Below are 23,351 nucleotides of genomic sequence, written 5' to 3' on the forward strand. Positions count from 1 at the left end.
ACTTCGGTGAGCTCAATAAGGGGAATTGACGGGACAGGATGACCTTTAGGGTGCCTTCCAGCTGTAAATCTATCATGCTATCCTAAGGAGTAGCCCCCAGGGATAGGGCATGGAGGAGGGATAGGGGAGGAGATAGGAGATTCCTCTGGGTCAGAGAGAACTACTCCCTTCGAAAGTCTAGGATTTCCTATTTACTGTCAACAAGTGTGGAGAAGAGGAGGAGGAGGAAGGGGCTGAGCTAAACCGGCAGGCAAGAGGCAGCCCTCACCAGCTCCAGCCCACACTCTTAGTTTAAGAGCTGACTGCCTTGGATCCCTCCATCTCGACTGCTGAGCGCAGACTGGTTGGGAGATGGCCACTGAGGTAGAGTCTAGATCAAGTGACATCCTGGGCACCTTCGGAGCAGCTGCCGCAGCTCGGGAACACGTCCAGGCAGTCACAAGAAACTACATCACCCATCCCCGAATCAGTGAGTTGTTCCCCTACGGCATGACTGGGCTTTCCTTAGGAGGGGGATGGGTAGATTTCCTGCTCGTGACATCCCCCTGCCCCATCCCACTTTCTTGGCCCCTTTCCATCCAGGAGGGGAGCTTTGGATGGCCAGGATGCCTCAAGCCTTTGAGGACCAGGAGCTGGAGGATGGGGGGAAAGACATATCCCTCATGCCTTCTCTGAACCCCTTGTAAGCAGACCTTCCTATGCCCATCTTTGGGACACAGAGTAAGGAAGTATTTATGGGCCTGATGGTGGGATGAGAATGGGGATGAGAGCCTGGCAGAGTTAGGTGCCCTGTTGTCAAAGGAAAGGCGTCATGAGGCAACTGTGCTCAAAGCTCTGGGTTCCAGAGCAGTAGGAGATGGGAAATGGAATTGTGTGGGAAAAAGGGGGGGGGGGTCTCCAAGTTAGCCACTTTGTCCCTCTCCCACTTCCATCTGATTGCCAACTCTGACCCTGGGCCTCCCTCTGCCCTTCCTTCCCCTGCCCAAACTAGAATACAAAAGGGCTATTCTCCGCCCTCTCTGCCAGCTCTACTCTCCTACAGAAACTGCAGACAGGTTCTGGGCTCCCCACAGACACTTCAGGTGAGGGAGGGGGCAGGAAGGGAAGCAGGGTTGTGTGTCCCCATTAGGAGTCCCCCTTTTCCCTTTTGGCCCAGATCTACCTCTGGACACACACACACACACACACACACACACACACACACACACACACACACACACACACACACACAGAGCCCTCTTCCCCTCACCTTGAAAAGGTCACACCTGCCTTTCAACTAACCTGGAGCTCCTTCTTCCGGGAGAGCTCAGAACCAAGTCTGCTCCTCCCCTCAGCCCTGCAGGGTTCAGAACTCCCAAGAGCCGGTTCCGACTGCTGATCGCTGGCCAGATAGGGACAGAGGGGAGACCAGGAGGGCCGGGGAGGGGAAGGAGCTGGGAGAGGATGGAGTTCTTTAGCCTCCCCACCTCCCAAATGCCCCAAGGAAAGGGAAGACCTTTGCTAACCTGATTCAGCAAAGTTTTAGTCCAATGTTTACTGTGTCCAAGTGCCTGGGCTAAGGATTAGGGAGGCTAGGACTGGAGGAGACATTTGCCCTGCTCTCCAGGACCTGGCATCAAAACAAAGGATGAACAGCGCGTCTTGAGAGGAGGACTAAGAGAAAGGGAATAAAATATGAAAGGAAATAACTGTGAAAAATGTGAGAGAGGCCACGAAAGGAAAAATTCCACGGTAGAAGAGCCCTCACAGGTAATCCCAGTCCAACCCTTCACCTCACAGGCAGAATTTACAGTCAACAAAGACTGTTAGCAAACATTGAATAAATATTAAACAATTGGCACTGCCACAAGTGCTAAGGATGCAATAGCTAACAATAATAATAGCTAACATTTCTATAGAGCCAACTATGTGCCAAGCACTGTGCTAAATGCTTTAAAATGACAATCTCATTTGAAAGACCTTGGGAAGTAGGTGCTGTTATTATACCCATTTTGCAGATGAAGAAATAGTCTCAGACCTCTCTTTCCCCCCACCTTCAGGAGCTCACATATCAATGGGAAAGTCGAGAAAGCAGCTATAAACAAACAAGATTTATACTGTGCAAAGGGAGGTAATCTCGGAGAAGTCTAATTCCAGAGAGAAAGTGTTAGAAAATGCAATTAGGGTTCCAAAGACTAGCTCTAGACAACTATGTTAGGTATGTTTCCATGGGGTAGGTTACAAAATTGGTATAGAAAATGGAGGATTCCAGTTGGGTTTCAGATGAGTATTCCAGGTAGAATAGTTTTGAGGTCATCTGTTCTGACTGCCTCACTTTATAGATTCTAGATATGAAGTCCAGAAAGAGGTTATATGATTCCCCCGCGGTCCACTTGGAAGTGGAAGAAGTAGGAATTGGGCTGGGTGCCAGATTCTAATTCCTGTGTTCTTTGAGTTCAGGTTGTAGGGAGAAGGTGGGAGGAGTGCAGGGAAGACTTAATGGAGATCATAATTCTAGAGTTGACCTGGAAAGAAAAGAAGGTTGGGGAAACTAGGTAGCATAGTGTATAGAGCACCAGGCCTAAAGTCAAGAGGACCTGGGTTCAAGTTTGACCTCAGACACTTCTGAGCTATGAGTCTCTTGGCAAGTCATTTAACTTCAATTGCTTAGCCCTTACCACTCTTCCACCTTGAAACCAGTACTAAGTATCCCTAAGACAGAAGGGAAAGAAGGAAGGAAGGAAGAAAAGAAGAGTTTTGTCCAGGAGCCAGAAAGACCTATTTTCAATCCTCCATCACACATTAAGCCATGGAATACTGGGCAAGTCTTCTTGTCTCTCTAGAATACTTTTACTCATCTGTGAAATGAGAGGGTTAGACTAGATAGCCTCTGGGAACTCTCCCAGCTCTAAATCTGGGATCTTGGAATCCTAGGTATAGATGAAGGTGATTCAATCTGTTCTAGGGAGGGAATTCTGTGAACAAAAATCCAGAGGGATCAGTAGAGGGCAGAACAGAAAAGAGACAAAGAAAGGTACAATTTGTCCCAAAACAGAATATGTGAAGGGAAGTCTTATAAGAAAAGGTTGGTTGTAGTCAATTATGGGTAGCCTTAAATGCCAGATTCAGGAGTTTATGCTCTGTTTCCTAGGCAGTAGGAACCATAGATGATGGCTGAAGAAAGGTATCATGAGACCAGTGAGGGGCAGTGAATGATGAGAAGACAATTAAAGGGCAAGGATGTCCTAGGAGATGATGGAGTCCTTATCCTGAGGAACATTCAGAAGGAGGGAGCCCCCATCCTTAAAGGGGCAGTGATCTGATGAAATCCTGCCCTCCAAGAAGCTTGAAGGTCTGAAAGAGTTGAGGACCATATGTAGACAAATAAGGATTGAGCTAGTGGTAGGTAATCTGTGCTGGGATAGGGAGAGGAGGGCACTGGAATTAAGTGACCAGGAAGTCTGGCCATCATTGGATCTAATGTCTAGGAGTTCAGCTACCTGCTGCTCCTTGAATTCCCATCCTAAGAAAGTGAATAAAGAAAGATGAAATCCTCTCTATAGCTGCTTCTTCAGCCACTTGACTCAAGGCTCAACCCAACCCAGCCAGCTTCTTTCTGATCACACCCTCCCTTCTCCACTCACTTTACTGTCAACAGCCAAGATGTCCTAATACTGAGCCAAGGTCAGTGTTTTTCTACCTCAGAAAAAGCCAAGGGACTTCCTCTTCCTATATCTGACGCAATAATGACATTCCTAAAGTCTGGGCAGGGCCCCACATGGCTCATAATAGGGTGAGCATTGCCATGCTCCATGGGGAAGTAGCGTTAAAGTATATCACATGGATTTCTAATAACTTACACTTTTGAGAATGCTTTCCTTGTGGTACTCCTATGAGATGGGAAGAACAATTATTATCCTTATTTATATATTTTTTCTGGACCTCTGGTTTCATTAGCATAGGTAACCCATTACCTATACAGGTACAATTCAGCAAGTCTTCTGGAATTTAGTTGTCTGTGGAATTAAATAATTTGCTCAATGGCACCTACATCTAGAAGGTGTCAGAGACAGGACATGAACTCAGGTCTTCTTGACTCCAAGACTGGCTCTCATTGATACACTATTAACACTATTTTCCCCTCCCCTCATTCCTCTTCCCCATTAGACTATGATCTTCCTTCCTTCCTTCCTTCCTTCCTTCCTTCCTTCCTTCCTTCCTTCCTTCCTTCCTTCCTTCCTTCCTTCCTTCCTTCCTTCCTTCCTTCCTTCCTTCCTTTCTGTATCCCTGATTCTTAGTCCACAGTTTGGCATAAAGTATTTAAATAGAAGCTTGTTGATGTGACAGAACAGGAAACTGAGGCTTAAAGAGAGGAACAGCTGCTGTGTGACAACTATGATTCAAACCCAAGTTCCCCGACCCCACATGCATTCTTTTCACTATACCATACCACCCCTCCTCTTATTGTCAGTGTCATGCAGTAATGACTATCTTTGCCCACCATCAGGGCTACAGCTAAATTCTTACCTTCCTGATGGTAATGAGATTAAGAACAATCCATAAGGTAATGGTGGTAGCCTTCATCCCAGAACAGAGCTGCTGTGCCCTGGAAGCATTGCCCCAACACAGCTGCCTGGAAGACCCAAACCCTGATTAGGCTGGGTTGCCAAATGGTCACATCTTTTCTTTTCTTTTTCTTTTTTTTACTGATTTGGCTGATATTTTATGATACTTTTATTGTGAAAAATCCCTGCTACATGGCACTGTCGAACTTTGGAGCCAGAGACTAGGATTCAAATCCTAGTTCTGCTTATGATGAAGGGTGGCCTTGGTCAAGTAATTAAAGGTCCCTACACCCCAATGTCCTTGTAGAAGGGTTAGACTAGATCCATGATGGAGAACCTATGGCATAAGTGCCAGAGGGAGCACTCAGAGCCCTCTCTGTGGGCATGTACACCATTGCCCCAGCACAGAGTTTGCCAGAGTTTGTTACTAGAAAGCCAGAGGGATGCAGGACAGGCTGCTTCCCTCCCCCCTCTCCAGGCACACCTGAGGACATTTCTCATATCACCTGCCCTTCTAAAAGGTTCATCATCACTGGACTATATGATCTTTAAGGATATTTTGAGATCCAGGATCTATGATATCTTGCGTTATGATTGTTGTAAGAGGGCATTAAGTCCTGATTTTGGTAATCTGACTCCTATTCCCCAGCTAAACCTAACTCTCTGAGCACCATGAAATGAAATGAGTCCTTGATTGGGAGTCAGAGTGCCTGGATTTGACTCTTACTTCTAATACTCACCACCAGTCCAACTTCCCTTAAGTAAGTCCCTACTCCTCTCTGAGTTTTAGTTTCCTCATCTGTTAAAAGAATAGTTTGAATTAGGTAACCCATAAGACTCCATCAAGCTCTAAATCTTTAGTCTTCAGCCTCAAAACAAAATTACAGGTATTATGAGTATTAATACCTTCATTTTTCACGAGGAAACTGAGGCACAGAGAAATTTCATGGTAACAGCCAGGAAGTAGTGGGTTTTGTACTAAGGTCTTCTTGACTCCAAGCCTAGTGCTCTGTCCACTAGACTACACTGCTTCTCCCCTATCAACATCATTGCATACCATTATAGCCAAGGGAGAAGACAGAGAGAGACAAAGAGAAAAAGAGAGAAAATTCATGCTCTAACAGCACTTATTAAACATACCTACTATGTGCCAGGGAGTTAAGGACACTGAGATAAACTTTCCTCCAAGACCTTACATTCAGACTCTCAGAGCTGAAAGGGACTACGGGGATGGGGAACGTCTAGTCCAACCCAGCCCTATACAAGAATCCCTTCTACAACCTGATGAGCAGTCATGGAGCCTTGAAGAGCCCCAAGGAGGAATCTACTTTCCCCAAGATGACTCCACTACTTTCCAACAGATGGGAGTTTTTCCTCACATCAACACTCATCTCCTCTTGGGAAGTACTTCATTTAGTCAGCATTGATTAACTGTACTGGGATACAAAAGCAAACTGAAAAAAGCTCCAACTTCAAGAATCTTCCATCCCATTGGATTTTCACCCTTTGCTCCTCCTTCTGCTGCCCAGACCCAAGTTCATTGGAACCCTTTTCCATGTGAAAGCCCTTGAGCTTGTCATGTAACTCTTATGTCCTCCATAAGTCTCCTCTTCTCCAAGCTCAACATTTCCATTTCCTTCAACAGATCTCCATATGGTTTGGTCTGAAAGCTTGTCACCATCTTGGTTCCCCTGATAAAATGTGCCCAGAATTGAACTCAGTACTCTATCTATGGGCTGACCAGAATGGAGTCAAGTGGAATGATGGGCACCTCCTTCATTCTAGACATCATTTTTTTCTTCATGCAGCCTGAGATCCCATTAGCCTTTCTCATTTGCCATAGGATACTCAGATTAAGCTTGCTTTCCACTAGGTGTTTGGAGAGAAATCTGGTCATGGCTTCTCCATCTTGTACTTTGGCCATGAAGACTAATCCCTTTCCCAAATTCTGTGTTTGGTGTGTTTTAGAAGGCCCCCTAGGATACAAGGGTGAAAGTCCAGTGGAGGAGTAAGGAATAAGAGGCAGAAGGGACCCAAAGGGCAGTCCCCAGCCTCTGGAGAACCCAGGAGTCAACTCCTTCCCTAAGAACAGATTCCCTGCTCCCATCTTGCTTACCTTGCCCTGCTGGTTTACCCTAATCCCTTTCCTTCCCTTTCTCTGGCCCCCTGCTCTTCACCTCTGACCCCTGGCTCTTCCTAGTGTGAAGGGCAGGGCAGGGCCCTCACAGGAGGGAGGTGGGAGGAGAAGCCAATTAGGCAGGGAGGCTCATTAGGAGAAACACCTTTCACAAAGGGCAGCGGCTGGAGCTGGAGGGAAGCAGTGGGGGTAGAGGGTTGCCCTTGGAAAACCAGACTAAACCCTGAGGTTTCTTCAGCCTTAGAGGGCACAGGCTAGGAGGGTCAGGTCCCGTGTGTATCAGCTCTTAGAGAGGCCAGAGCTAGGATATACTCTAAGCCCCATGCAACCAGTGCAAGGGCAACATTCAAAGGGCAGCATTCAGGATGGTGAGAGGTCAAGAGACCATGTCATAAGAGATCTGCCAAAGGAATTGGAGATGTTTTGCCTAAAGACTTAAGCAGTGGCAGAAGAGGAGGGGGAGGGTGTCAATGATTCACTTTTAAATACTGAATATGCTTTCATGTGAAAGCGGGGCTAAACTTGTTCTGCTTGGTCCTAGATGAGAGAACCATGGATCGGTCAATCGATCACTGAGCACTTATTAAGCATACCTACTATGTGCCAAGGAGTTAAGGACACGGAGATAAACTTCCCTCCAAGACCTTGTTATCTACCTGTCTATCTGGGAATTAGAGGGGTTTTGTATATTCCAAAACCAGATAAGACATTTGTAAGCATATTATATATTAAGATAAAGAATTTGCCAAGGGCTTGGATCGACCTGGGAATCAGCTCCTCTGATCTTATATCAAAGACCCTTTGCTGTGAATCCAAGAATTTGTTCTCCCCCATTAAAGAAAGTCTCATCTCTACATCTGAAAGACTCTTCCCTTGGCACACTCTGGAATATCACCCAAATTCCCACTTCTTTCGTCCACCATGTTTCTTTTCTAGGGCCATTGCTTATAAGAGCCCTTCTCTTGTTGATTTGTCAGTTTCCTCACTGGAAAAATACTAAAGGATCTCAGAGTCCCTTCCAGCTTCCCTCTGAAGCCACAAATAATAAATGCATGAATGAAATAGCAATGAGGAAGCATTATTGTTCTGTCATCCTAGTTTGGTCCAACTCTTGGTGACTCCATTTTGGGTTTTCTTGGCAGATATACTGGAGTGGTTTTGCCATTTCCTTTTTCAACTCATTTGAAAAATGAGGAAATTGAGGTAAACAATATTAAGTGGCTTGCCCCAGTCATATAGCTAGAAAGTGTCTGAGTTTATAGATTTGAATGCAGGAAGATGTCTTCCAGCAGACCCAGCACTCTGGATTCTGTGGCTCCACTTAACCATCCTCTGCATTTACTATGTACAAAACATTGTCCTAAGTAACTGAGACTTCAAATAGAAAAAGCAAGAATCCATGCTCTGAAAGAAGACATATAATATACAGGAGATACTAACATCAAATCAAGTGGAGAGGTCTCATGGTCCTTAGGGTGCAAAAGCAATGCAGATGGTTATGCCTTTTCTTTCTTTTTTTAAAAACTCTTACCTTCTGTCTTAGAATAGACACTAAATATCATTTCCAAGGGAGAAGAGTGGTAAGGGCTACAGTTGGGGTTAAGTGACTTGCCTAGGGTCACATAGCCAGCAAGTATCTGAGACCAGATTTGAACCCAGGACTTCCTATCTCTAAATTTGGCTCTCTATTTGAGACACTTAGCTGCCCTGATTATGCCTCTTCTTTAATGGAATTTCTATTGACAAAACCGGAATCATTTTTGATGTTGAACCACTGACAATGCAAAGCACTTCTATGGTAAGAATTCTCTTTTCTGGTTGTGCAGTAGCTATGTTTACAGTACCCATAGGAGCAGCTGCCAAGCTTCCACTCCACAATGGTGGCTCCCTTGCTTGATGGCTCTAAAGACCAAGCTGATAGGAGGGTTAGTATTCTTGAAGACATTGCTTTTCCTAGGCTTTTTGGACTTCCTTACCTATTGGTGGCCATTGATCAATGGTTAATGGTGGTGGTAGTGTAGAGATCTTGAGCTATTCTCCCCAAGAGTTGTTCCCCTCTATGATGGCCTTGGAGATCAGGTTAGAAACAGGACCATAGTCTGGAAAGTACCATCATTTCCAGAACTTTTGAAGTTTAGGGTCCAGCTGTCTTCTCCAGGGTCCAGAAAGAAGTAGTAGTCAAAGTGGAAGCAAGGTTTGACTGCCTAGCACATGTTGCTTCCATCTCTCCCTCAGGAGTGTTTTTCTCTGATTTGGGATTGGTGTGGCCCAGTGATGGCAAACCTTTTAGAAACTGAGTGCCCAAACTGTAACCCTCATGTTACATGTGAGCCCCCTCTACCCCCAGACAGGATTGGGAGGAAGCACTCCCATTGGGCTACAGGGCAAACACCAGCCTAGCCAAAGCCTTGGAGGAAAGAGATGGAACGCTATGTATAGGAAATAGCATGTAGGCCAATGTGGCTAGAAAACAGATTACATAGGAAGGGTAATGGGAAAAAACTCTGAAAATATAGGAGGAAGCCAGGTGGCCTAGGATACCTTGTAGGGAAATGAGCACCCCATTAGTGGTAGAGTTCAAGAAACTTAAGATGACTCCTTATCAGAAAATGCTGCAGGGTAGCTGGGTTGCTCAGTAGATTGAGAGCCAGGCTGTCCTGAGTTCCAATCTGGCCTCAGACACTTCCTAGCTGGTGACCCTGGGCAAGTCACTTAACTTCCATTGTCAATCCCTTACCATTCTTCTGACTTGGAACCAATACACAGTATTGCTTCTAAGATGGAAGGAGAGGAAAGAAAGAAAGAAAGAAAGAAAGAAAGAAAGAAAGAAAGAAAGAAAGAAAGAAAGAAAGAAAGAAAGAAAGAAAGAAAGAAAGAAAGAAAGAAAGAAAGAAAGAAAGAAAGAAAGAAAGAAAGAAAGAAAGAAAGAAAGAAAGAAAGAAAGAAAGAAAGAAAGAAAGAAAGAAAGAAAGAAAGAAAGAAGGAAAGAAGAAAGAAAGAAAGAAAGAAAGAAAGAAAGAAAGAAAGAAAGAAAGAAAGAAAGAAAGAAAGAAAGAAAGAAAGAAAGAAAGAAAGAAAGAAAGAAAGAAAGAAAGAAAGAAAGAAAGAAAGAAAGAAAGAAAGAAAGAAAGAAAGAGAAATGCTGTGGAGAAAATTCATAACTGGAAGAAGAAAGCAAAGTGGACTCAAGAAATGTCTCAGGCACTTTACTGCTCAAAAGAAGCATTGTACAGTGGGAAGTGGGTAGAATTTGGAGTCAAAGGACTTGGATTCAAATGTTTACTTTGTTATCGTCTGCATGATCCTGGGCAAATCTCTTAATATCCCTCAGTTTCCTCCTCGGTTACAAGAGGTGGTTGAATGAGATGGCCTCTGGGGTCCTTTCCAGCTCTAGACCCGTGACCCTAGGTCCAATGGCAGAGGGAAGAGATAACAAAAGATGTAGAAGAGAAAAATTTGAGGCAGAGTCTTCTAATTCACTGGAAGGACTGGGACAGAGCTAGTCAGGAATTCAGAAATCCTGGTTGGTCCCTAGTCATTGGTCTGCCATAGAGGGCTAATGTGGTGACTGAATTTAAGGATGGTGGGTACTGCCACCAATGGAGAATGGAGGAATGGGTGTTAGTGGCAATATTCCAGACTGAGGATGAGACCAGACATCTGAGTTGGCCTGTAAACTACATATGTGTTCATTAGCTAGAGATAAGGCTGAGAATACAGATCTGGACCATTGGGGATGGAGGAGAGTAGAGTGAATCTTGAATGCCAGGCTGAGCCATTTTCCCCTTTCTTCCTTCCTTGAACAAGTGCCTCTTGCTCTATGCCTTGTTTTCCTTCTCTGTCAAATAAGAGGGTAGAGTTCAATGGTCCCTGAGGTCCCTTCCAGCTCTGATATTTTATTTTATTTTATAAGTGTATAATTCCCAGTCATTTCCTGCCCCCTAATTCTCTGTGGTGTCACCCTGGTCCTTCCTCCTCTCCCTTTCTTGTTATCACCCTCCCCAGCCTGCAATCCCAGCAACCAGAATCTGGCAGAGAACTAACCAGGGCCACACCAGGGCAATGCCTCCCATGCCCCCCCCCCAACCCCACAGCCTCACGCATGGGCAACCCCAGCCTTTCTCTGCCGTCCCCTCACATGATACTGCAGGTGTGCCTGGGCTGCTGGTCCCCAGGCCCTAATTAGTGGGCTGGTGGGGGATCCCCTGCTGGGCCTTTGACAGGGGAGCCAGCAGGAGGTGGGAGGGGGGTAGGGGTTAGAGGTTGGGAGTTGGGGGGGAGCTGCCTAGGACTGACAGCCCCGTAAAAACTGTCAGATAGTACAATGAGCAGGTTACACAAGGAAAGAAGAGGGGGAGTTGGGGCTGAAGGAGCTCGGGGGCTCCTTGAGGGAACGTCTAAAAAGAGCTGAAAAGTCTTGCTCCAGACCCCAAAGAGGTCATTTGATCCAACACCCTGCCTCTTTCCTCACCTAACTCCACAAACACTGGCAAGCAGAGCCCATACCCTTCAAAAATCTTAGGGAACAAGGATTGACAGCCTCTGAATTCTGCATCCTGGGACCCCAGCTAGCTCTGTAACCAAGGTCTACCCCATCTACACCCTCCTAACTCTGTATCATGGACAAAATCCCTCTGCCTCACTCGCCCTTCAAGAAATGGGAAAGTTGAAGAAATCATCCTTGTCTTTCAAAGCCAGGGCAGAAGTTTGGGTCTTTGCTGAGCCCTGAGGGCTCATCCTCAATGAGCTCCTGTCCAGTGAGGAAGCCAGGGCTCTATCTTCAATGAGATTGTAACCTAAAGCCCACACAATCCCAAATAAGCTTTGAGGAAGGTAGAAGCCAGGAGACCTGGGTTCAAATCCTCCCTAGACCAGTTCAGGCTCTCTCCAGGACTCTCTTTCCCCACTGTGGCTTGAGTAGGTTAGACTAAATGATCTCTGATGTTCCTTCCAGTTCTAATCTCTATGATGCTTGAGATGACAATATTATTCAAATTCTAGAATGTTTATGTGGTCTAGATGTCAGAGAGGGACCAGACCCAGCACAGTCTTCCTAAAAGAATCTAGGTGGGGGGCAGCTAGATGGTTTGGTGAATAGAGAGTCAAGCCTGAAAACAGGAGATCAAACAGGAGATCCTGGGTTCAAATGTGATCTCAGATACTTCCTTGCTGTGTGACCCTGGGCAAGTCACTTAACCATGATTGCTTAGCCCTTATTGCTCTTCTGCCTTGGAAATAATATATAATATTGATTCTAAGGCAGAAGGTAAGAACTTAAAAAAATAATCTAGGGACCTGAGTCTTGAACAATGTGAGGCTTTAGAAGCAAAAGAAATGATTCATTTGGAGTGAAATATCTAGAAGAGAAAGGAGAGGTGGTCCAGGAGCCTTGAATGCCAAACTCCTTTCTAAAGGAAGCGGGGGACGGGAAACAAGCATCTATTAAGTGCCCGGCTCCATACTAAGCATTTTACAAGTATTTCATTTGATTCTCACAACCACTCTGGAAGACTGGCATGTTATTATCCCTAATTGACAGTTGAGGAGACTGAGACAAATGGAAATTAAGTGATTTGTCCAGGGTCACATAGCTAGTAAGTGTCAGAGGTCTGATTCTGAACCCAAGCCATCCTGACCCCAGGACCAGTGCTCTATCTGTTGCACCACCTAGCTGCCTAGAGATGGCCCCTTTTCCCATCTTTGAGTTCCTCGAAGGATTTCCATTTTAGGGAAAGGTCCCAGATGAGCAAGCTTTATTCCATTCCAGCTCTGATTCTGATTCTTCTTTCTTAGACACTATACTCTCTTGCAGGCTAATTCCCTTTTTTCTTCTCTTTTGGGCGTTGTCATCCCCCATTAGAATGTAAACTCCTCGAGGGTAGGGGCTGTCTCTCTTCCAGCTTATATTTGTGTCTCCAAGGCTTAGCACATAGTAAATATTTAATAAATGCTTTCTGCTTCATGAGTGACAGAACCTCTGAGAGATTTCTCAGTCAAAAGGGGGCTTAAAGAAGATAATACTGAGGAAAGAGTACTGGCTCATTTCCAAGAGACCTGGGTTCAAATCCTCTTTTTGCCATTTACTATCTATGGGACCTTGAGTACTCTGGTGCCTTGAGTTTGTTTTCCTCCAGTATAAAATAAGTTAAATGGCCTCTAAGGTCCTGAGATCTATGATCCTAAGTAATTCCTGGAGGCAGATGGGGATGGGGGAGATAGAATATAATTCTGGAACCCCCAGTCTGAAATTCCAAGCTAAGGCATTTGGGGGAAGTTAGACACTTTGCAGTGAGCCCCTAAGCTTTCCTGGCCATGCTCCCCCACTGAAGGAAGTCCCACCCCTGGGCTGGGGGTGGGGGGCCACTGATGGCTGTTTTCTGTCTTTGTGCTCTGCCCAATCCCTTCTTTTCTCCTCCTTCTCCACCCCCCCCCCACTCCCATGGGAGGTAATAGTGGCTGATTGTCAGGCTTAATGGGGATTTCATGTGACAGGAGCTGTGAAATAGGGGGAGCAACCAGGCGGGGGTGAAGTTGAAAGACTTTTCTTCTGGGACAAGAATTGGCAATCTTTCCCTGTGGCTTTTCTCTCCCTCCACTCCCTACCCTGCCCCAGCCCACCCACCCTGCAGCTTTCCTCCCCAGAGTTCAAGGCTTTCTTCTCGCCCAACAGCTTAATGAGGATGGCATTGGAGTTTTCTGATGGGCTGGCCCTTGCCTTTCTCTGGCCAGCTCTCAATGAACCTCTTTGCCTTGGCTCTCACCACCCCCCCCCAGATGCTGACATCTCTCATCTCTGTTGCTGTCACTGTTTCCTTCTCTACATCTCTCTTTTCATCTCTGAGGATCTCTATCTAAGCTTCTCTCTCCATCATTATCTCTGACTCTGGTTCTATAAGTCTCTTGCTCCCATTTCTTTCTCTCCCTTCTGCTAGTTTCTCCATTTCTCTCTCATCTGTTCCTTTTTTCTTGTTCTCTCTCTTTTCTGAAAGTCTTTCTATTCCTTTTCCTCTCCCCCTCTCCTTCCCTTCCCTGACTCTACATGATTGCAATACTTTAGATGGAGTTACATTTTTATTGGTATTTTGTTTTCACATCACCTAAATTTTCTCCCTGCATACAAGAAAGAAAAGAAGGAAGGAAGGATGAGTAAAAATCAGCAGAACTGATTAATATTTTCAAAATTGACTACCTGTGCTTTTTCATAACTGTGGACCCCCTCCCCCCTACTTCTGGAAAGGAGTAGAGAGGCATCTTCTCATACCCCTTCTTTTGGGACATCCAGAAGAACAGAGAAGTGGCCCGAGGGCCTTAAATGCCAAATTCCTTTTTGTAATTTTATAGCATTGACTGTCATTGTTTTGTAGTAGTTTTCTTTTCCATTGACATTGTTGGTCTCATTGTATGTGTATGTATGTCTGCTTACCTTCACTCTGCATCAGTTCATGTAGTCCTTTTCATATTTCTCTATACTAATCATATTTGTTATTTCTTTATTGTTGTTGTGTCATTTCAGTCATACCTGACCCTTTGTGACTCCATTTGGGCTTTTCTTGGTAAAGACACCGGAGTGGTTCACCATTTCCTTCAGCTCATTTTACAGATAAGAAAACTGAGGCAAGCAGGTTTAAGTGACTTGTCTAGGGTGACTATGATGGGCATTTGATTTGTTTCTAGTTCTTAGTCACCTTAAGAGGCTTTTCTTTATCTATGACCTCTGGGTCAAAGAGTATAAGACCTTTTAGTCACTTTCTTTTTCTAATTCCTAATCACTTTGCAAACTGATTGCACTCACCCTCCCAGATCCATGAACCATGAATTACCATGCCTGTTTGTCCACAACCCTTCCAGCATTGACTATTCCTGTCTTTTGTCAACATTAAGAATACATGTTTTCTATTGAAAGTGGGGCATTATTAAGATCTGTTCTGTCCTTCCTCATTTTCCTAAGAATCCCAATCAACAGCACTGAGTTATTGAGTTGTCCATATTTTTTCACTTAGGTCAGGGTTCCATTGTGGCCAGGGTTTAGAGTCAGTGTAAAGCCAGGGTTAGTCACTAGAGTCAAAGTTAAAAGTCAGTCTGTTGGGTAGTTAGGGGTCAGTGTGGCTGGAATCAAGGATCAGTCTATGCTCAAGACAGGAATGAGTCTACAGCCAGGATTAGTGGTAGGTCTGTGGACAGGATTAGTGTCCATTCTATGACTAAGGGCAACAGACATTCTGTGGCCAAAGATGGAGGTGAAGATTAATGGAGAGTCTAGAGTTGTGATTAGGGGTCAACTTATATCCAGATTAAGGGTCATGGCTGGGGATACAATGATGCTCAGTGGCTCATACACAATTTAAGCTCCCAACATTTGTCTCATTTTTTCTTAGCTCTATCTCTTTTTTTGCTTAGGTTTTGCTTTTTTAATTCTTACCTTTTGTCTTAGAATCAGTATTGTGTATTGGTTCCATAACAGAACAGTGGGAGTTAAGTGACTTATCCAGGATCACACAACTAGGAAGTGTCTGAAACCAGATTCAAATCCAGGACCTCCTATCTCTCGGCGGGCTGAATCCACTGAACCACCTAGGTGACTTCACTTTGACTACATCTTAGCTCTAACTTTAGCTGCTAGAGATCTGAAAAGTGACTACAGTTATAAGGTTAAGAAGCAGTGATATTGGGGTCATCTACTTTCCTTGGATATAGAGTTTCCATTCAATTGGTAACCTCATTATTTGTTCTCATTGCGACAAATTTAATAAGAGCTAGCATTTATATATCACTTTAAGATCTACGAACCCCTTTATGTATATTATCTCATTTGATCCTTGCAACAACTCTGTGCAATTGGTACTCTTTTTATCTCCATTTTGCAGATGATAAAACTGAGCAGACTTGTGATTTGTCCAAGATCACATAGATTATAAGTAACTGTGTCAGAATTTGAACTCAGAATTTCCTGCCTCCAAGTCCAGCACTCTATCCACTGTGCCACCTAGCTGCATCCATATTTTTTTTTCTCTCCAGTGAATGTAGGATGAAGTCCCTAATTTACCCAGGCCAAGAACTTTTCTTGTGAGAGAGATCTTTTAAAGTCATAAGATTTAGATTTGGAAAGGACCTTGAAAATTCAACCCCTTCATTTTACCTGGGGGAAACTGAGACTTATTGAGGGAAAGGGTCTTACCCAAGGTCACATGGGTTAGTATATAGAAGAGGCAGGATTTGAACCCTGGACCTCTGCCTGAAAATCCAGAGTTCTTTCCACAACAAGAGAAACATCTGAAAGTCACAGCTAATTCATTATTTTTTTAAACCCTTGCCTTCCATCTTGGAATCAATACTATTGGTTCCAATGCAAAGGAGCAATAAAGGCTAGGCAAAGGGGGTTAAATGATTTGCCCAGGGTCACACAGCTAGGAAGGGTCAGAGGCCAGATTTGAACACAGGATCTCCCACCCCTAAGTCTGGCTCTCAATCAGTGGAGCCCACAGCTAATTCATTATTGATGTCATTAGTGACAATGGATCAGGGAACAGACTTGGAAGAACCTGATATGGGGATGGGATCAAGAAAAAATTCTTAGAAATCAGCAACATGGTGGAAACATCACTGAACTTACTGAGCATAGCTTTAGGAGGAGGCAGGTTTGGGTCATGTGACTTATGCTACCTAATATCTAAGTTGTCTCTGAATCCACTCAATGCACACATTAAATACAGTCATCAGATGTAGCCAAGAAGGTATCCTGATCCACCATCACCATGATTTTATTTGCAGAACTCCTTGAACAGGCAGGACAGTTTCTGAAACACCAAGATGATACAACCTCTCATTTTATTAATGAGAAAACTAGAACCCTGAAAAGGCATTGGACTTGCCTAAGGTCATACACCTAAATTGAATCCAACAACACCAGGATAGATTCTCCATCTTCTGACTCAGGAATCAGACATAATTGCAAAATCTTGGAGATGGAAAGAACCTGAGAGACCCCCCTAGTGTGACCCCATCCCTAAAAAAGAATCCCTTTTAGAACATTCCTGACATCAAGACTCTGCTCTTGTTAGAGCATTGGCAGGAAACTCCTTATCTTCTGAGACTACCCACTGTACCTTTGGACAGCTCTAACGATCAGATGGTTTTCCCCCTAACATCAAATGGGAATGTCTCTTTGTAACTTTCATCCCTGGCTCCCTAGTTCTACTTTCTAGGTTCAAGTAGAACAAGTCTCATATATCTGCTCTGTAATAACTGTTCAAATATTTGAAGACAGCTACTGTGTCACCACCAACTCTCTTCCTCCCACTAAATATTCCTAGCTCCTCCAACTGGTTCTCCTGTGGTAAAATCTCAAGGCTCTTCCCTTCACCCCAGGGTCTCCCCTTTGGTTATTTGCTTATTGGTGGATCTCCTACAAGGTGGAACTGAACTGAGCCCACAACTCCAGCTCTTTGGGAGGTCTTTTGGTTAAGGAAGAGGAAGAGGGGGCGGGGGGCAGCTGGGTAGCTCAGTGCATTGAGAACCAGGCCTAGAGACAGGAGGTCCTAGGTTCAAATCTGGCCTCAGCCATTTCCTAGCTGTGTGACCCTGGGCAAGTCACTTAACCCCCATTGACTAGCCCTTACCACTCTTCTGCCTTGGAGCCAATACACAGTATTGACTTCAAGACAGAAGGTAAGGGTTTAAAAAAAAAAAGAAAGAGGAAGAAGAGGCAGGAGTAGGAGGAAAAAGATAATCAGAGACTGTTTTCCTTATCAAACACTGAACTCTCCCAGGACCCAGTGCTGACCATGAGGGGATCTAAATGCCAGAAAGAAAGGTTGTTCTTCTAAAGCTATGAGGAGCTATGGAACTTTCTTGAGCAGGACAGTGAAACTACAACATGCCCTTTAGGAATGTCAATTTGATAGCTCTGTGGAGGATGGATTGGAGAAGGTTGATCCATTACCCAACCTCCCCTACCCTTCCAAAGTGACTCACATCCATGGCCCTCTGGCTGCCCAAGGGTTGCATTCTTCTCCCTTAGACACTTAGATACCATAGAGTAACACCAGGGAGGTTCTTTGTTCCCTGCTATTATCTGATCACTTGGAAGCCTCTTTAGAAGGCTACGATAACTCCCCCTTGTTTGTCTCCTATTACTTTCTTAGCATTCAGGCCTGACCAGCAGTAGGTACTCTCTTGGTGAGTCTGTCTAGAGACCACAGGAGCACTTTTCCTCCTAGGGACTTTATCTTGAACCAGTCCCTCCTTGAGCTGAGGCAAAATTGAACTATTGGAGAACTAGACTTGGAGTTGGGACCTGAGTTCATGTCTAATCTCAGTTACCTACTGAGTACCAGACTTACTTTGGGGATAGAGATTGGAGCTATGATTTCCTTGGCATAGGGAATTCTGGAACAAGGAAACTCCCTCCACCAATGTAAGTTTGTATCTTCTCTAACATTTAGGATCTTAAAGAGCTGCCTGGAGCACCAAGAAATAAAATGACTTACCCAGGATCACACAGCCAATATGTATCAGAGACAGATTTGAATTCAAGGGTTCTTGGTTTAAAAGAGGGTTTTCTATTCCATATACTACTCTACATCTCTGACTTTGTGACCCTGGATAAATCACTCCGCCTTCTAAGTCTCAGGTTCCTCACTTCTCCATCAAATTCTGCCGGTACTCCTCCCCACCAACCCCATATTGGAATCTTGGTTTGCCCTTGGACAGAGCTGGGCTCTGTTAAGTACATTTTTCCTTCTTTTTCAAGGAACCATGCCTCCACATCATTTCTCTCCATATCCTTGTGACCCCACACCCATTTCCAGTTCCTATTCTCCTTTCAGGAATTGTCTTTCCCCATTTAGAGTATATTCTCCTTGAGGGAAGGAACTGTCTTGCTTCCCTAGCATTTAGCACATAGTAAAGGCTTAATACATACTCTATTTGTCTGTCTGTCCATACATCTGCCCATCTATCTATCTGTCTGTCTGTCTGTCTCTGTCTCTGTCTATACTTACCTATCTATTTATCAATCCATAATCTATCTATTATCTACATCATCTATCTATCCTCATCTATGTTTGTTGCTTAGTCATTTCAGTCATGTCCAATTCTTCATGCCCCATTTTGGATTTTCTTGGCAGAGGTACTAGAGTGGTTTGCCATTTCCTTCTATAGATAATTTTACAGATGAGGAAACTGAGGTAAACAGGGTCAAAGGATTTGCTCTGAGTCACACAACTAGTAAAAGTCTGAGACTAGATTTGAACTCAGGTCTTCCTGACTCCAAGCCCCATATTCTATCCAGTATGTTGGCACCCTAGCCTCATTTATGAAATGAACAAAATAAGGCTTCCACTCTCTCCATCCCAGAGTTTTGTGAGACTCAAAAGAAATAATCTTTCCAAAATAATTTGAGGCTATAAGTATCTACTACTGTCATTATTAGGTCCCATATGTGCTCTGATTAACATAAGTAGCTCCCAGTGTGGAAATTCCTCCCCCCATGTCACATATCCACAATTTGCCAACAACTTCTAGCCTTAGAGTTCTCCAGCATCACAGAGGGTGATTTGCTCTTGTCATATAGTATATATCAAAGGCAAAATTGGAACCCAGGTCTCCCCAACTTGGAGGACGATTCTCTATCCATCATACCATACTGAATTTCTTCTAGCTATTTTAATCTCAAAATTCATCCATTTGATTCAGCAAGCATTTGTTAAGGGACTGCAGTGTGCCAGGCCCTGTGGTAGACCTTGGGTATGCAGAGACAATACCCATATCATTATGAATGAAATGCCCAAGTCCAGTGTCAGAGGCTGAGTAGGACTGAGTTGGGCTGGACAGGGCTGGGAGCCTGAGTCATTCCCACAGTGGGGAGAGGGAGGAGGAGTTGGCTATAGCTGCTGAGGCTGAAGGGGGCAAGGAAGGGCAAGAGAGGAAGCAACCCCCTGGGGATTAAAAAGCCCTCTCTAACTCTGGAAGTGGTGAGCTGTGAAGGGGCCCAGCCAATGAGAGATATGGGAGGCCCTGTCCCCCTCCCCTCAGCCTCCCGCAGGTGTTCAGGGTGAGGAGGGGCCCCGGTCCAGGGCATGACCCTTACAGCAATGGTGGCTGCCCCTGTCACAGCTAATGGCCTGGATGCACCGAGCTGTCAGGAGTGGGATGGGCAGGGAAAGAAGAACTGAGAGAGGGAGGGAGCTGGAAGAAAGTGGAGAAAGGAGGGAAGGCCTGGGGGGAAAAAGAGAAAGTAGAAGAGGGGTAGAAAGGAGAAGGGAGGGGAAAACAAATGAAGAAAGGAAAGGAGAGGGGGAAAAGGAGGAGAACGGAAGGAGAGCAGCAGGGAGGAGAGGAGAGAAGAGGAGGAGCAGAGGAGGAGAGAGAAAGAGGGGAGAGGAGAGAGAAGGAGAAGGTAAAGAGAGTAGGAAAGAAGATTAGACATCAAAGGGATAGAGAAGGAAAGAGAAAGAGCATGGTTGGTGGAAGGGGTATTGAGATCTGACATCACGAGACTGATCCAAATCCTAACTCTGTTTCTTAATGCCTATATGATCTTGGCAAGTCATTTCAGTTCTCTGAGCCTTTGGTTTCCTCACCTGTTAAATGGGCAGGGGAGAGAACCTAAATAATTACAAAGTTCCCTTCCAAAGAACAGGCAGGGAAACTCTGGGTTGGGGGAAGGGAAAGGAAAGGAGAAAGTCAGAAATTTCACAGTGAGAGAGGAGGTGGAGGTTGGTGGGGTGAGAGTCCTTGGCCAGTTCCTACAAAAGTAATAGTTGAACTTAAGCTTTATCTGCACCTGCGATGGTGTTCCCTTGCTCCCTCAGTTATCCCCTCTCTCCTATACAACTTCAACCACTCCATCTTCACTGGCTTTCTCCCATCTGACTATAAATATGCTGAAGTCTCTCCCATTCTTAAAGGGGGGGGGGGAAGCCTTCCTTTAACTCTTCTACACTGTATAACTATTGTCCCATTCCTTAACTATTCTCAGAAACTAATCTTGAAAAGTTTATCTCTACCTAAGGCTTCCTCTCCCTCATTACTCGATTTGACTTCAACCCATTGCAATTGTTTTCTACCACCACAATGCTATTGAAACTGCTCTCTCAGAACATCATCAAGTCAGATGGCCTTTTTTCAGGCTTCATCTTCTTCTTCATCTTTAATTGATGCAATGGATAGATCACTGAGTCTGGAGTCAGGAAGACCCAAGTTCAAACTCAGTCTCACTAGTTATATGATCTTGGACAAGTCATTTGATCTCTGTCTCAGTTTTCTCAAATGCAAAATGAAGAATAATAATAGCACCTTCCTTCTTCCCATGGTTTGTTGAGAATCAAATGAGATCATATTTATAAAGCACCTGACACATAAAAATGCTTGATTCTTTCCTACTGAGAATACTCATCTTTCTTGGCTCCCCAAACCTTTGTAGTCTGTCCACATTCTCTATGCTCCAAACTGGAGAGCCTCTAGCACTTTCCCTCACCAAACCCACCATAGGCTACTCTGTGACTTTGCTCACACTCTTCTCTTCACCTGTTAAATTTTGGGTCCTTTACAGTTTTTAAAGATCATGGTCAATATTAGACCTCCCCGGACCTCATATTCTTTCTCCTTATTTAATGTAGTTCTTAGACAATATTGTGTCTACTTCTCTCATACCTATCTCTTTTTCCCCACCTAGAAAATCTAAAGACTTTGTTTCCTAAAATACCACTTGGTGTGTTGCCACAAACTCCTCTTTCAAGTATATGGTTCACATTGTTTACAGAGCAAAGAAAACATGAAAGACCAACTGAGTCATTTGCTACTGAGTCATTTGTGGGCATGTCCTCCCCCAAGAAATTGCCTTGTATTTACGTTGTATATACTTTGTATTCATTTATCTGGCTCCTGTTATTCTCCACCATTAGAATAAGAGTCTATTTGCACAGTAGAATTGGGAACTGTTTCATTTTTCATTGTGTTAATCTAGTGCATAGTAGGGGACTAATTAGATACTAAGTAAATATTTGTTGAATAAGTGATATCTTATCCCTCTTCCTTCTGACCCCTTCAGGAATCCAAAGACAACTCCCCTATCACCTAGAAGCTTTGCCTTCTCTAGTCTAAACCTGCCCAGTTCTTCAAATCCAAGTTCTCCTATGACATGGACTCCAAGTCTTTTCACTGTTAGTTTCTCTTCTTTGAACTCTCTCTAACTCACCATTGTCCTTCCTAGACTGTGTCCTTTTAACTGAGGGTATTCAGCCTCTCCATCAGGCTCTCCACAACACTATTCCATAGCTCTACCTGAAAAGCCAGAATTGTATCTGTAAATACTGCTTTCTTGGACTATGTCAGTCCGCAGAACCATTCAAACTTTTGCTTCCTTGACTTTCAGGGCAGGAAAATGCAGTCAAGCCTGCCCCAATATCTCAGTGATCTATCCATTGCATCAATAGTATGACCTTCAGAAAGATGAAGCAACTACTGTGAGTGTCTGTGACTTAGGTCCTGACTACACTGTAATAGGGATCTGATACTATTCAGTATATTGGCTTCCTTCCAACTAAAATCCCATCTTTTACTGGAAGCTTTACCCTACCCCCTCTTGATTCTACTGCCTTCCCTTAATTATTTCCTAATTATCCTGGTTAGAACTTATTTGTACATATCTGAGTTTTTTGTTTGCTTCTTTTTTAAAAAAGCCTGACCTCTCAGAATTGATGCAAGTAAGGGCTAGGCAATGGGGATGACATGACTCACCCAAAGGCACACAGCTAGGAAGTACTTGAGGCTAGATTTGAACCCAGGTCCTCCTGACTCCAGGTATAGAACTCTATCCATCAGGCAACCTAGTTGTCCTTCTTTGTACATATGTGTTTGTACATCATCTCCCTAATTTGATTGTAAGCTCTCTGGAGGCAGAGACTGTCTTTTGCCTCATTTTGTGCAGATTTTAGCACAGTGGCTGGCACTGTAAACCTAGAGCTGTATTACCACAGAGCTTAGCACAGTGCTTAATAAATGCTGATTTATTGGTAACAATAACAGTAAGAATATTTATAAAGTTCTCCTGGTTGGCAAAGCATGTTACTTATATTCATTCATTTGATCCTCACAACAATCCTATGAGGTAGGTACTGATATTATTCCTATTTTTATAGATGAGGAAACCAAAATTGAAAGGTTAAGTGGCTTTTTCAGGGTCACACAGCTAGTGTCTGGTTTTGCTGAATCCTGGTCTGTAGGATTCATTTAAGGCAATGGCCATGTTTCACCTAAGCTTTATATCTCAGAAGATCTAGCATAGTACCCTATGCCCATTTGGCTCTTAATAAATATTTGTAGACTTAGTCAAAACTGGAGTGGAGTGGGGGGAAAGACAAAGATGAAGAACTATATGAGTAGCCAAAAGCTATATGTAAATATTTTTATAACCATCTAAGGAATTTTATATGTCTTTTTATAAACTGTCTATTGAAAGGATAGCCATCAATAGAGCCAGGAGGAGAACATTAAGTTGTCCTGATATCTACTCCCAGCTGCCAATATCCCCCTTACCCTAACCCCACACACATTTACTTTGAATATATTTTATATATATTTACATTGATCACAATTTGATTTCCCCTAATAAAAACAAAAATTCCTTGAGATTGGAGACATTTCATTGTTGTTTTCATATCCCTAGTTGC

At 44.1% G+C, this 23,351-nt stretch overlaps 1 protein-coding gene across 1 annotated transcript in view; it reads left to right on the forward strand.

Annotated features, from left to right (window-relative positions):
• Positions 1 to 193: 193 nt before the first annotated feature.
• ATP6V1B1 (ATPase H+ transporting V1 subunit B1) overlaps positions 194 to 23,351 on the forward strand; it is a 41,371-nt gene continuing 18,213 nt past the window's right edge. Inside the window, exon 1 of the mRNA XM_056813883.1 lies at positions 194 to 469. Coding sequence (XP_056669861.1) covers positions 352 to 469 — 118 coding nt within the window. The 5' untranslated portion in view covers positions 194 to 351. The remainder of the gene's footprint in view (positions 470 to 23,351) is intronic.

The sequence above is a fragment of the Monodelphis domestica genome, chromosome 1 (genome assembly GCF_027887165.1).
Source record: "Monodelphis domestica isolate mMonDom1 chromosome 1, mMonDom1.pri, whole genome shotgun sequence".
Taxonomy (NCBI): Eukaryota; Metazoa; Chordata; class Mammalia; order Didelphimorphia; family Didelphidae; genus Monodelphis; species Monodelphis domestica.